Here is a 14,778-nt window from a genome sequence, read left to right as displayed (position 1 = left end):
AGAACAAAAAAACCTCCGAGTGATTTAAGCACAGACAAACCAGTCAAAGCGCTCTATCATTTATTGATCCAATAACTTGATCAACGGAACAAGTTACCCTAGGGATAACAGCGCAATCCTATTTGAGAGTTCATATCAACAATAGGGTTTACGACCTCGATGTTGGATCAGGACATCCTAATGGTGCAGCAGCTATTAATGGTTCGTTTGTTCAACGATAAAAGTCCTACGTGATCTGAGTTCAGAATGGAGTAATCCAGGTCGGTTTCTATCTATTACAACATAACAACCTCTCCCAGTACGAAAGGATAAGAGAAGTAAGGCCCATTCTATTAAAACGCCTTAGGACTAATAGATGATATAATCTAAATCTAGCCAGTCCACTTATTTGATAGCCCTAGAAATAGGGCTTGTTAGGGTGGCAGAGCCCAGTAATTGCATAAAACTTAAGCTTTTATCCTCAGAGGTTCAAGTCCTCTTCCTAACATCATGTTTATAATTAATATTATCTCACTAATTGTGCCTATCTTACTTGCTGTAGCCTTCTTAACATTAGTGGAACGAAAAATCCTAGGGTATATACAACTCCGTAAAGGCCCAAACATCGTAGGCCCCTACGGTCTATTACAGCCAATCACAGACGCTGTAAAAGTTTTCATCAAAGAACCCCTACGACCCCTAACATCATCCATCACTATATTCGTTATAGCCCCAATTCTAGCTCTAACACTAGCTCTAACCATATGAATTCCACTACCAATACCCTACCCCCTCATCAATATAAACCTAGGAATCCTATTTATACTAGCAATATCCAGCCTAGCCGTCTACTCCATCCTGTGATCAGGATGAGCTTCAAATTCAAAATACGCCCTAATTGGAGCTCTACGAGCCGTAGCCCAAACAATCTCCTATGAAATCACATTAGCCATTATCCTTTTATCAGTACTATTAATAAACGGCTCTTTCACTCTATCCACACTTATTATCACACAAGAACACTTATGACTGATTCTCCCCGCGTGACCCCTAGCCATAATATGATTTATCTCAACCCTAGCAGAAACCAACCGTGCCCCATTCGACCTAACAGAAGGAGAATTAGAACTAGTTTCCGGATTCAATGTCGAATATGCAGCTGGACCATTTGCCCTATTCTTCCTAGCCGAGTACGCAAATATTATCATAATAAACATCCTCACTACCATCCTATTTTTTGGCGCATTCCATGCCCCTTACTTACCAGAACTATATTCAATTAATTTCATCATAAAAACACTCTTACTAACAATCTTCTTCCTATGAATCCGAGCATCCTATCCACGATTCCGATACGACCAACTAATACATTTACTATGAAAAAACTTCCTCCCTTTAACACTAGCCTTATGTATATGACATATAGCCCTACCCATTATAACAGCAAGTATCCCCCCACAAACATAAGAAATATGTCTGACAAAAGAGTTACTTTGATAGAGTAAATTATAGAGGTTCAAGCCCTCTTATTTCTAGAATTATAGGAATTGAACCTAATCCTAAGAACTCAAAAATCTTCGTGCTACCAAACTTACACCAAATTCTACAGTAAGGTCAGCTAAATAAGCTATCGGGCCCATACCCCGAAAATGTTGGTTTATCCCCTTCCCGTACTAATTAAACACCCCATCTTCATCACCATTATATCAACTGTCATCCTAGGAACAATCATAGTACTAACAAGCTCCCACTGACTAATGATCTGAATCGGATTCGAGATAAATATACTAGCTATTATTCCCATCCTAATAAAAAAGTTCAATCCACGAGCCATAGAAGCATCAACAAAATATTTCCTCACCCAAGCCACCGCATCTATGCTCCTTATATTAGGTATTATTGTCAACTTACTACTATCAGGACAATGAACAATACTAAATACCCCCAATTCAATCACATCAAACATGATAACAATCGCCCTAGCGATAAAACTAGGACTATCTCCTTTTCAATTCTGAGTGCCCGAAGTGACCCAAGGAGTTCCATTATCATCAGGAATAATCTTACTAACATGACAGAAAATTGCTCCCCTATCCATCCTATATCAAATTTCCCCCTCCATTAACCCAAACCTATTAATAGCTATAGCTATTATATCTGTCCTAGTAGGAGGCTGAGGAGGCCTTAACCAAACACAATTACGAAAAATCCTAGCATACTCATCAATTGCTCATATAGGATGAATAATCGCTGTAACAACATACAACCCAACCCTGATAATCCTAAACCTAGTAATTTATATTACAATAACTCTCGGGACATTCATATTATTTACACTCAGCACATCCACAACTACACTATCACTATCACATACATGAAATAAACTCCCACTAATCACATCACTCATCCTAATAGTTATGCTATCACTAGGGGGCCTCCCTCCCCTCTCAGGCTTCATCCCCAAATGAATAATCATCCATGAACTCACAAAAAACAATATAATCATCGCAGCAATATTCATAGCAATAACAGCCCTATTAAACTTATATTTCTACATACGATTAACCTATGCAACCGCACTCACCATATTCCCCTCAACAAATATCATAAAAATAAGATGACAATTTGAGAATATAAAAAACATAACCTTCTTATCACCACTAATTGTTATCTCAACTATACTTTTACCCCTCACCCCAATAACACTAACACTATTATAGAAGTTTAGGTTAAAAAGACCAAGAGCCTTCAAAGCCCTAAGTAAGTGCAACTCACTTAACTTCTGAATTTACTCTAAGAACTGCAAGAGTACATCTCACATCTACTGAATGCAAATCAGTCACTTTAACTAAGCTATGCCCTTCCTAGATTGGTGGGCTACCATCCCACCAAACTTTAGTTAACAGCTAAATACCCTAGTCAACTGGCTTCAATCTACTTCTCCTGCTGCAAAGAAAAAAAGGCGGGAGAAGCCCCGGCAGGGTTGAAGCGCTTCTTTGAATTTGAAATTCAACGTGATATTTCACCACAGAGCTTGGCAAAAAGGGGACTAAACCCCTATTCTTAGATTTACAGTCTAATGCTTTTATCAGCCATTTTACCTATGTTCATAAATCGATGATTATTTTCCACAAATCATAAAGATATCGACACCCTTTACCTTCTATTTGGTGCATGAGCCGGAATAGTAGGTACTGCTCTCAGTCTACTAATTCGTGCTGAATTAGGTCAACCCGGCACTTTATTGGGAGACAATCAGATCTACAATGTAGTCGTAACAGCCCATGCATTCGTAATAATTTTCTTTATAGTTATATCCATCATAATTGGAGGTTTCCGGGGGTGCCTGGGTGGCTCAGTGGATTAAGCCGCTGCCTTCAGCTCAGGTCATGATCTCAGGGTCCTGGGATCGAGCCCCGCATCGGGCTCTCTGCTCTGCAGGGAGACTGCTTCCTCCTCTCTCTCTGCCTGCCTCTCTGCCTACTTGTGATCTCTCTCTCTGTCAACTGAATAGGTAAAATCTTTAAAAAAAATAATAATTGGAGGTTTCGGAAACTGATTGGTCCCCCTAATAATTGGCACACCCGACATAGCTTTTCCCCGAATAAATAATATAAGTTTCTGACTCCTGCCTCCCCCCTTTCTTCTTCTCTTGGCCTCCTCCATAGTAGAAGCAGGTGCAGGAACAGGATGGACTGTATATCCTCCTCTAGCAGGAAACTTGGCACATGCAGGAGCATCTGTAGATTTAACAATCTTCTCTCTTCATCTAGCAGGTGTCTCATCCATCCTAGGAGCTATTAATTTTATTACTACTATCATTAACATGAAACCCCCTGCAATATCACAATACCAAACTCCCCTATTCGTATGATCCGTCCTAGTTACAGCCGTACTCTTACTTCTATCATTACCAGTTTTAGCAGCTGGTATTACCATATTACTAACAGACCGAAACCTAAATACAACCTTCTTCGACCCTGCTGGAGGAGGAGATCCCATTCTTTACCAACATCTATTCTGATTTTTTGGGCATCCTGAAGTATATATCTTAATCCTACCAGGATTTGGAATTATTTCACATGTTGTCACCTATTACTCAGGGAAAAAAGAACCATTCGGCTATATAGGAATAGTCTGAGCAATAATATCCATCGGTTTCTTAGGGTTCATTGTATGAGCCCACCACATGTTTACTGTAGGAATAGACGTCGACACACGAGCATACTTCACCTCAGCTACCATAATTATTGCTATTCCTACAGGAGTTTAGGTATTTAGCTGACTAGCCACTTTACATGGGGGTAATATTAAATGATCACTGGCTATACTATGAGCCCTAGGGTTTATCTTCCTATTTACAGTAGGGGGTTTAACAGGTATCGTCCTATCAAACTCATCGCTAGACATTGTTCTTCATGATACATATTACGTAGTAGCACATTTTCATTATGTCCTTTCAATGGGAGCAGTTTTTGCAATCATAGGTGGATTCGTTCATTGATTCCCACTGTTTACAGGGTATGCACTAAATGATGTTTGAGCAAAAATTCACTTTACAATCATATTTGTAGGAGTAAATGCCACATTCTTTCCACAACATTTCCTAGGTTTATCAGGTATACCTCGACGATACTCCGACTACCCAGATGCCTACACAGTGTGAAACACAGTCTCCTCTATAGGCTCATTTATTTCATTAACAGCAGTTATACTGATAATTTTCATAATTTGAGAAGCCTTCACATCCAAACGAGAAGTACTAACGGTAGAACTCACCTCAACAAACGTTGAATGATTACATGGATGCCCTCCCCCATATCACACATTTGAAGAGCCAACCTATGTACTATCAAAATAAGAAAGGAAGGAATCGAATCCCCTAAAACTGGTTTCAAGCCAATGTCATAACCATTATGTCTTTCTCGATAAAGAGATATTAGTAAAAATTACATGACTTTGTCAAAGTCAAATTATAGGTGAAAATCCTTTATATCTCTATGGCATATCCCTTCCAAATAGGTCTCCAAGATGCAACCTCCCCTATTATAGAACTACTACACTCCCATGACCATACATTAATAATCGTATTCCTAATTAGCTCCCTAGTCCTATATATCATTTCATTAATGTTGACTACCAAGTTAACCCATACCAGTACTATGGATGCCCAAGAAGTTGAAACAATTTGGACTATCCTACCTGCTATTATCTTAATTCTAATCGCCTTACCCTCACTACGAATTCTCTACATAATAGATGAAATCAACAATCCTTCCCTAACTGTAAAAACCATGGGCCACCAATGATACTGAAGTTACGAATATACAGATTATGAAGACTTAAACTTTGACTCTTACATAATTCCAACCCAAGAACTAAAACCCGGGGAGCTTCGACTATTAGAAGTGGATAACCGAGTAGTCCTTCCAATAGAAATAACTATTCGTATACTAATCTCCTCTGAAGACGTATTACACTCATGAGCCGTACCATCACTAGGACTAAAAACCGATGCTCTCCCAGGACACCTTAATCAAACAACCCTTATAGCCATACGACCAGGACTATACTACGGCCAGTGTTCAGAAATCTGTGGCTCTAATCATAGTTTCATGCCAATCGTACTTGAACTAGTACCCCTATCCCATTTTGAAAAATGATCCACCTCAATACTATAAACTCATTGAGAAGCTATACAGCATTAACCTTTTAAGTTAAAGATTGAGAGTAAACCTCTCCTCAATGATATGCCACAACTAGATACTTCAACATGACTAATCACAATCTTATCAATAATTATTACCTTATTTTTTATATTTCAACTAAAAGTGTCAAAATACAACTTTCCAGAAAATCCTGAACAAAAACTAGTGTCTATACCAAAACCCATCACACCTTGAGAAAAAAAAAATGAACGAAAATCTATTTTCCTCTTTCATTACCCCAACAATAATAGGACTCCCTATTGTTATTATCATCATTATATTCCCAAGCATTCTATTCCCCTCACCAAATCGACTAATCAATAACCGACTAATCTCCATCCAACAGTGATTAGTACAACTAACATCTAAACAAATGCTGTCCATCCATAACCAAAAAGGTCAAACTTGAGCACTGATATTAATATCCTTGATCCTGTTTATTGGTTCTACCAATTTACTAGGTCTATTATCTCACTCATTTACCCCTACTACTTAACTATCCCTAAACTTAGGTATAGCTATTCCCCTATGGGCAGGAACAGAAATTGTTGGATTCCAACATAAAACAAAGGCATCCTTAGCCCACTTCCTACCACAAGGAACACCACTCCTTCTAATCCCTATACTTGTTATCATTGAGACTATTAGCCTATTCATCCAACCAGTAGCCCTAGCCGTACGATTAACAGCAAATATTACTGCAGGCCACCTATTAATTCATCTGATTGGAAGTGCCACTTTAGCCCTAATAAATATCAGCACTACCACAGCCATAGTAACCTTTATTATCCTCATTCTTCTAACCATCCTAGAATTCGCAGTAGCCCTTATCCAAGCCTACGTCTTCACCTTATTAGTAAGCTTATATCTGCATGACAACACTTAATGACCCACCAAACCCATTCATACCATATAGTCAACCCAAGCCCATGACCTCTAACAGGAGCCCTCTCCGCCCTCCTTATAACATCAGGCTTAGTAATATGATTCCATTTTAACTCAATTTACCTCTTAGCTCTTGGTATAACAACCAACCTATTAACTATATATCAATGATGACGAGACATTATCCGCGAAGGAACATTCCAAGGTCATCACACCCCTACAGTCCAGAAAGGCTTGCGATACGGAATAGTCCTTTTTATCGTATCAGAAGTTTTCTTCTTTGCAGGCTTCTTCTGGGCCTTCTACCATTCAAGCCTAGCACCAACCCCAGAACTAGGGGGATGCTGGCCACCTACAGGTATCACACCCCTAAACCCACTAGAAGTCCCACTACTTAACACCTCAGTCCTCATAGCCTCTGGAGTCTCCATTACCTGAGCCCATCACAGCTTAATAGAGGGTTACCGTAAACATATACTTCAAGCACTATTTATTACAATCTCTCTAGGCTTATACTTTACCCTTCTACAAGCCTCAGAGTATTATGAAACATCATTTACAATCTCCGATGGAGTTTATGGCTCTACATTCTTTATGGCCACAGGATTCCATGGCCTTCACGTTATCATCGGGTCTACCTTCCTCATCGTATGCTTTCTACGCCAGCTAAACTATCATTTTACATCTAACCACCATTTCGGCTTTGAAGCAGCTGCTTGATATTGACATTTCATAGATGTAGTATGACTATTCCTTTATGTCTCCATTTATTGATGAGGGTCTTATTTCTCTAGTATTAACAAGTACAGTTGACTTCCAATCAACTAGTTCTGGTAACAACCCAGAGAGAAGTAATAAATATAATATTAGCTCTCCTCATTAATGCATCACTAGCGTCCCTACTTGTCCTAATCGCATTCTGACTTCCCCAACTAAACATTTATACAGAAAAAGCAAGTCCCTACAAATGCGGCTTTGACCCCCTAGGATCAGCACGCCTACCTTTTTCCATAAAATTCTTCCTAGTGACCGTCACATTTCTTCTATTTGACTTAGAAATTGCACTACTCCTACCACTACCATGAGCCTCACAATCAATCAACCTAAATACAACACTCGCCATGGCGTTAGTACTAATTCTCCTATTAGCAACAAGCCTAGCCTATGAATGAACAGAAGAAGGCTTAGAATGAAATGAATAATGATAATTAGTTTAATTAAAATAAATGATTTTGACTCATTAGATTGTAATCTATATTACAATTATCAAATGTCCATAGTCTATATTAACATCTTTTTAGCCTTCACTCTATCCTTTATGGGGTTACTCATCTACCGATCCCACCTAATATCCTCCCTACTTTGCCTAGAAGGCATAATACTATCACTATTTGTTATAATGACAGTAACTATTCTGGTTAATCACCTCACATTAGCTAGTATAGCTCCTATCATTCTCCTCGTATTCGCAGCCTGTGAAGCAGCCTTAGGATTATCTCTATTAGTTATAATCTCTAATACATATGGAACCGACTACGTACAAAATCTAAATCTACTACAATGTTAAAAATTATTATCCCCACTATAATATTAATTCCCCTAGCATGATTATCAAAACCTAACATAATCTGAATTAATACAACAGCCCACAGCATACTAATTAGCCTTATCAGCCTTACATATCTTAATCAATTCGTAGACAACAACCTAAATTTCTCATTGCTGTTTTTTGTGGACTCTTTATCAGCACCCCTCCTAATACTCACTACATGGCTTCTACCATTAATACTTATAGCAAGCCAATATCACCTGTCAAAAGAAACCCTCACCCGAAAAAAACTCTACATTACAATATTAGTTATACTACAACTATTTTTAATCATAACATTCACCACAACAGAACTAATCATATTTTACATCTTATTTGAAGCCACATTAATACCAACACTTATTATTATTACCCGATGAGGCAACCAAACAGAACGCTTAAACGCTGGACTATACTTCCTATTTTATACCCTAGTGGGCTCCCTGCCCCTTCTAATCGCACTATTATGAGCCCAAAACAACCTAGGTACCTTAAACCTATTAGTGATCCAATACTGAGTACAACCACTGTTAAACTCATGATCAAACGCCTTGCTATGACTAGCATGCATGATGGCATTCATAGTAAAAATACCTCTATATGGCCTCCACCTATGACTTCCAAAAGCCCACGTAGAAGCCCCCATCGCCGGATCCATAGTTCTCGCCGCCGTACTCCTTAAACTAGGCGGTTATGGGATAATACGTATTACTATATTATTAAATCCACTGACCAACCTCATAGCTTACCCTTTTATAATATTATCCCTATGAGGAATAATTATAACAAGCTCTATTTGCCTACGCCAAACAGACCTAAAATCTCTAATTGTCTACTCTTCTGTTAGCCATATAGCCTTAGTAATCATAGCAGTCCTCATCCAATCACCATGAAGCTACATAGGAGCAACAGCCCTAATAATTGCCCACGGTCTGACATCATCTATATTATTCTGTTTAGCTAACTCCAACTATGAACGCATCCACAGCTGTACCATAATCCTCACGCGAGGTTTACAAACACTCCTCCCATTAATAGCTGCATGATGACTACTTGCTAGTCTAACTAACCTGGCTTTGCCACCCAAAACTAACCTAGTAGGGGAGCTATTCGTAGTAATAGCCTCATTTTCATGATCTAATATTACCATCATTCTAATAGGAATTAACATCACCATTACAGCCCTATATTCCCTATATATACTAATTACTACACAACGCGGAAAATATACACACCACATCAAAAACATCAAACCATCCTTCACACGAGAAAATTCCCTAATAGCTCTCCACCTATTACCCTTATTACTCCTCTCACTCAACCCTAAATTCATCCTAGGACCCATCTACTGTAAATATAGTTTAACAAAAACATTAGATTGTGAATCTAACAATAAAAGCTTAACCCTTTTTATTTACCGAAAAAGTATTACGCAGGAACTGCTAACTCGTGCTTCCATGTATAAAAACATGGCTTTTTCAACTTTTAAAGGATAGTAGTAATCCATTGGTCTTAGGAACCAAAAAATTGGTGCAACTCCAAATAAAAGTAATCAATCTATTTACCTCCTCAATTTTAGTGACACTATTCATACTTACTATCCCAATCATAATGACCAATACTATTATATATACCAACAAACTCTACCCACAATACGTAAAAACCACTATCTCCTATGCTTTCATACTCAGCTTAATCCCCACAATAATTTTCCTTCATCTAGGACAAGATATAATAATTTCAAACTGACACTGAATTACAATCCAAACTATGAAACTATCCCTCAGCTTTAAACTAGACTACTTCTCAATAATCTTCATTCCAGTAGCATTATTTGTCACATGATCAATTATAGAATTCTCAATATGATACATACACTCAGACCCTTATATTAACCGATTTTTCAAATACTTACTACTATTCCTCATTACCATAATAATTTTAGTTACTGCCAACAATATATTTCAACTCTTCATCGGTTGAGAAGGAGTAGGTATTATATCCTTTCTACTTATTGGTTGATGGTATGGACGGACAGACGCAAACACCGCCGCACTACAAGCTGTCCTGTATAATCGTATCGGAGACGTAGGATTTATCCTAGCCATAGCCTGATTCCTATCTAACCTGAACACATGAGATCTACAACAAATCTTTAAGACCAATCACGAAAACCTAAATATCCCTCTCATAGGCCTACTACTAGCAGCCACTGGAAAATCTGCTCAATTTGGACTCCACCCATGACTACCTTCAGCTATAGAAGGACCCACTCCTGTATCAGCCCTATTACACTCAAGCACAATAGTCGTAGCCGGAGTATTCCTCTTAATCCGATTTCACCCCTTAATAGAACATAATAAAGCTATACAAACCATCACACTATGTTTAGGAGCAATAACAACCCTATTCACAGCAATCTGTGTTTTAACACAGAATGATATCAAAAAAATTGTAGCTTTCTCTACTTCAAGTCAACTAGGACTAATAATCGTAACTATTGGCATTAACCAGCCTTACCTAGCATTTCTCCACATCTGCACACACGCATTCTTCAAAGCCATGCTATTCCTATGCTCAGGCTCAATCATCCACAGCCTAAACGATGAACAAGACATTCGAAAAATAGGAGGCCTATTCAAGGCACTACCATTCACCACCACCTCCCTAATCGTTGGAAGCCTAGCACTTACAGGTATACCTTTCCTAACAGGATTCTACTCCAAAGACCTAATCATTGAGACTGCCAACACGTCGTATACCAACGCCTGAGCCCTACTAATTACTCTCGTCGCCACATCCATAACAGCAGCCTACAGCACCCGAATTATATTCTTCACACTCCTAGGACAGCCTCGCTTTAACCCAACTATCATAATCAACGAGAACAATCCACTCCTAATTAACTCCATTAAACGTCTCCTATTTGGGAGCATTCTCACAGGATTTTTAATCTCCCACAATATTACACCCACCACCACCCCACAGATAACTATCCCTCATCATCTTAAAACTACGGCTCTTACTGTAACCATCTTGGGCTTCATCCTGGCACTAGAACTTAGCCTTACAATACAGAACCTAAAATTTAAACACCCATCAAATCTGTTTATATTTTCAAACATACTAGGCTACTTCCCCACCATCATCCACCGCCTAATACCCAAAACAAACCTATTTATAAGCCAAAAGTCAGCAACAACATTACTAGACATAATTTGACTAGAAAAAATATTACCTAAATCTATCTCTCAGTTTCAAATAAAATCCTCAATCGCCATTTCCAACCAAAAGGGCCTAATCAAACTATACTTCATATCTTTCATCCTCACTCTAGTCCTTAGCTTACTCACACTTAATTTCCACGAGTAACTTCCAAAATCACTGATACCCCGATAAGAAGAGACCAACCAGTAACAATAACCAATCAAGTCCCATAACTATACAAAGCCGCAATTCCCATAACCTCTTCACTAAAAAATCCTGAATCACCTGTATCATAAATAACCCAATCACCTGCCCCATTAAATTTTAACACAACCTCGACCTCAACATCATCTCCCTTCAAAATATAGCAAGCCATCAACAATTCAGACAATAAACCAACAATAAAAGCCCCTAAAACAGCCTTATTAGAAACCCAAACCTCAGGATACTGCTCAGTAGCCATGGCCGTAGTATACCCAAATACAACAAGTATACCACCCAAATAAATCAAAAACACCATTAATCCCAAAAAAGATCCCCCAAAACTTAACACAATCCCACAACCAACAGCCCCACTAATAATTAAAACCAACCCACCGTAGATAGGAGAAGGTTTTGAAGAAAACCCTACAAAACTAACTACGAAAATAACACTTAGAATGAATACAATATATATCATCATTATTCCTACATGGAATCTAACCATGACTAGTGACATGAAAAATCACTGTTGTATTTCAACTATAAGAACATTAATGACCAACATTCGTAAATCACACCCACTGACCAAAATTATCAATAATTCATTTATTGACCTACCCGCACCATCCAATATCTCAGCATGATGAAACTTTGGCTCCCTCCTTGGAATCTGCCTAATCCTACAAATTCTTACAGGTTTATTCCTAGCCATACATTACACATCAGACACCACCACTGCCTTCTCATCAGTCACACATATTTGCCCAGACGTTAACTATGGTTGAATCATTCGATACATGCACGCTAATGGAGCCTCCATATTCTTTATCTGCCTATTCTTACATGTAGGATGAGGCCTATACTACGGATCCTATATATTTCCTGAAACATGAAACATCGTCATCATCTTATTATTTACAGTAATAAAAAACTGCATTCATAGGTTACGTCTTACCATGAGGACAAATATCCTTTTGAGGTGCAACCGTAATTACCAACTTATTATCAGCTATCCCATACATCGGAACCAACCTCGTAGAATGAATCTGAGGAGGATTCTCAGTAGATAAAGCTACCCTCACACGATTCTTTGCCTTCCACTTCATCCTACCATTCATCATTCTGCCTTAGCAGCAATCCATTTACTATTCCTCCACGAAACAGGATCCAATAACCCCTCTGGAATCCCTTCTAATTCTGACAAAATCCCATTCCATCCATATTACACTATTAAAGATATCCTAGGAGCCTTACTCCTAATATTAACGCTCATGATCCTAGTGCTATTTTCACCCGACCTATTAGGAGATCCAGACAACTACACCCCCGCCAACCCACTCAATACACCACCCCATATCAAGCCCGAATGATACTTCTTATTCGCATACGCAATTCTACGATCTATCCCCAACAAACTAGGAGGGGTGTTAGCCCTAATCTTCTCTATCCTAATCCTAGCCATTATCCCATTATTACATACCTCAAAACAACGAAGCATAATATTCCGCCCATTAAGTCAATGCCTGTTCTGATTACTAGTTGCAGACCTCCTCACCCTAACATGAATCGGAGGCCAACCAGTAGAACACCCGTACATTGCCATCGGCCAACTAGCCTCCATCCTCTACTTTACAATCCTCCTAATCTTAATACCAGCGACCAACATCATCGAAAATAACTTACTAAAATGAAGAGTCTTTGTAATATAACAATTACCTTGGTCTTGTAAACCAAAATGGAGAAAGACACCTCCCTAAGACTCAAGGAAGAGACAATAGCCCCACCATCAGCACAAAGCTGATATTCTAACTAAACTATTCCCTGATTTTCCCACCTAATTATTTTTTTTTCAATTCATATATTTAACAACATCTACTGCATTTTCTCAGCACACACTTTTCTTTTTGCCCCTATGTACGTCGTGCATTACTGGTTTGCCCCTATGTACGTCGTGCATTACTGGTTTGCCCCATGCATATAAGCATGTACATATAGTGATTGGCATGACATAAATGCATCTCACTTAGATCACGAGCTTGGTCACCAAGCCTCGAGAAACCATCAATCCTTGTACGATGTGTACCTCTTCTCGCTCTGGGCCCATCGCATGTGGGGGTTTCTATACTGAAACTACACCTGGCATCTGGTTCTTACTTCAGGGCCATGATAGTCCTCAATCCAATCCTACTAACCCTTCAAATGGGACATCTCGATGGACTAATGACTAAAATGTCATGTCAAGAACATGTTCTTTCAAACAACAAGCTCCTAGTTTCATTTATTTTTTCTATTGTTTTTTTTTTTTTTTTTTTTTTTTTTTTTTTGGTTTGTATTTCATTGATTTCTGCTCTGATCTTTATGATTTCTCTTCTCCTGCTGGGTTTAGGGTTTCTTTCTTGTTCTTTCTCCAGCTCCTTTACGTGTAGGATTAGGTTGTGTACTTGAGACCTTTCTTGTTTCTTGCGAAAGGATTGTACTGCTAAATATTTTACTCTCAGTACTGCCTTTGCTGTGTCACACAGATTTTGAAAGGTTGTGCTTTCATTATCATTTATTTCCATGAATTTTTTCAGTTCTTCTTTAATTTCCTGGTTGACCCATTCATTCTTTAGAAGGATGCTGTTTTGTCTCCATGTATTTGGGTTCTTTCCAGCTTTCCTCTTGTGATTGAGTTCTAGCTTCAGAGCATTGTGGTCTGAAAATATGCAGGGAATGATCGCAATCTTTTGATACCGGTTGAGACCTGATTTGTGACCCAGGAGGTGATCGATTCACATAGAGAAGGTTCCATGTGCACTAGAGAAGAATGTGTATTCTGTTGCTTTGGGATGAAATGTTCTGAATATATCTGTGATGTCCATCTGGTCCAGTGTGTCATTTAAGGCCTTTATTTCCTTGTTGATCTTTGGCTTGGATGATCTGTCCATTTCAGTGAGGGGAGTGTTCTAGTCCCCTACGATTACTGTATTATTATTGATGTGTTTCTTTGATTTTGTTATTAATTGGTTGATATAGTTGGCTGCTCCCACGTTAGGGGCATAGATATTTAAAATTGTTAGATCTTCTTGTTGGACAGACCCTTTGAGTAGGATATAGTGTCCTTCCTCATCTCTTATTATAGTCTTTGGCTTAAAATCTATTTGATCTGATATAAGGATTGCCACCCCAGCTTTCTTCTGATGCCCATTAGCATGGTAAATTTTTTTTTAC

General features: G+C 38.6%; 1 protein-coding gene and 1 pseudogene across 1 annotated transcript; one reads left to right on the top strand and one right to left on the bottom strand.

Annotated features, from left to right (window-relative positions):
• The first annotated feature begins 4,168 nt into the window (after window positions 1–4,168).
• Window positions 4,169–6,573, top strand: LOC123935917 (annotated as a pseudogene).
• Window positions 4,329–13,261, bottom strand: LOC123935918 (NADH-ubiquinone oxidoreductase chain 6-like). Its single transcript, XM_045996767.1, has one exon. The coding sequence runs from the start codon at window positions 12,083–12,085 to the stop codon at window positions 11,588–11,590; it is 498 nt and encodes a 165-aa protein (XP_045852723.1). The 5' UTR covers window positions 12,086–13,261; the 3' UTR covers window positions 4,329–11,587.
• Between the last annotated feature and the right edge of the window lie 1,517 nt (window positions 13,262–14,778).

The sequence above is a fragment of the Meles meles genome, chromosome Y, assembly GCF_922984935.1.
Source record: "Meles meles chromosome Y, mMelMel3.1 paternal haplotype, whole genome shotgun sequence".
Lineage (NCBI taxonomy): Eukaryota > Metazoa > Chordata > Mammalia > Carnivora > Mustelidae > Meles > Meles meles.
Note: the sequence above shows the minus strand (reverse complement) of the source record. Positions and strands in the feature narration are given on the sequence as shown.

Excerpts from the sequence above, each read along its gene's own strand:
- LOC123935918 (XM_045996767.1), bottom strand. The coding sequence starts at position 12,085 with ATGTCACTAGTCATGGTTAGATTCCATGTAGGAATAATGATGATATAT.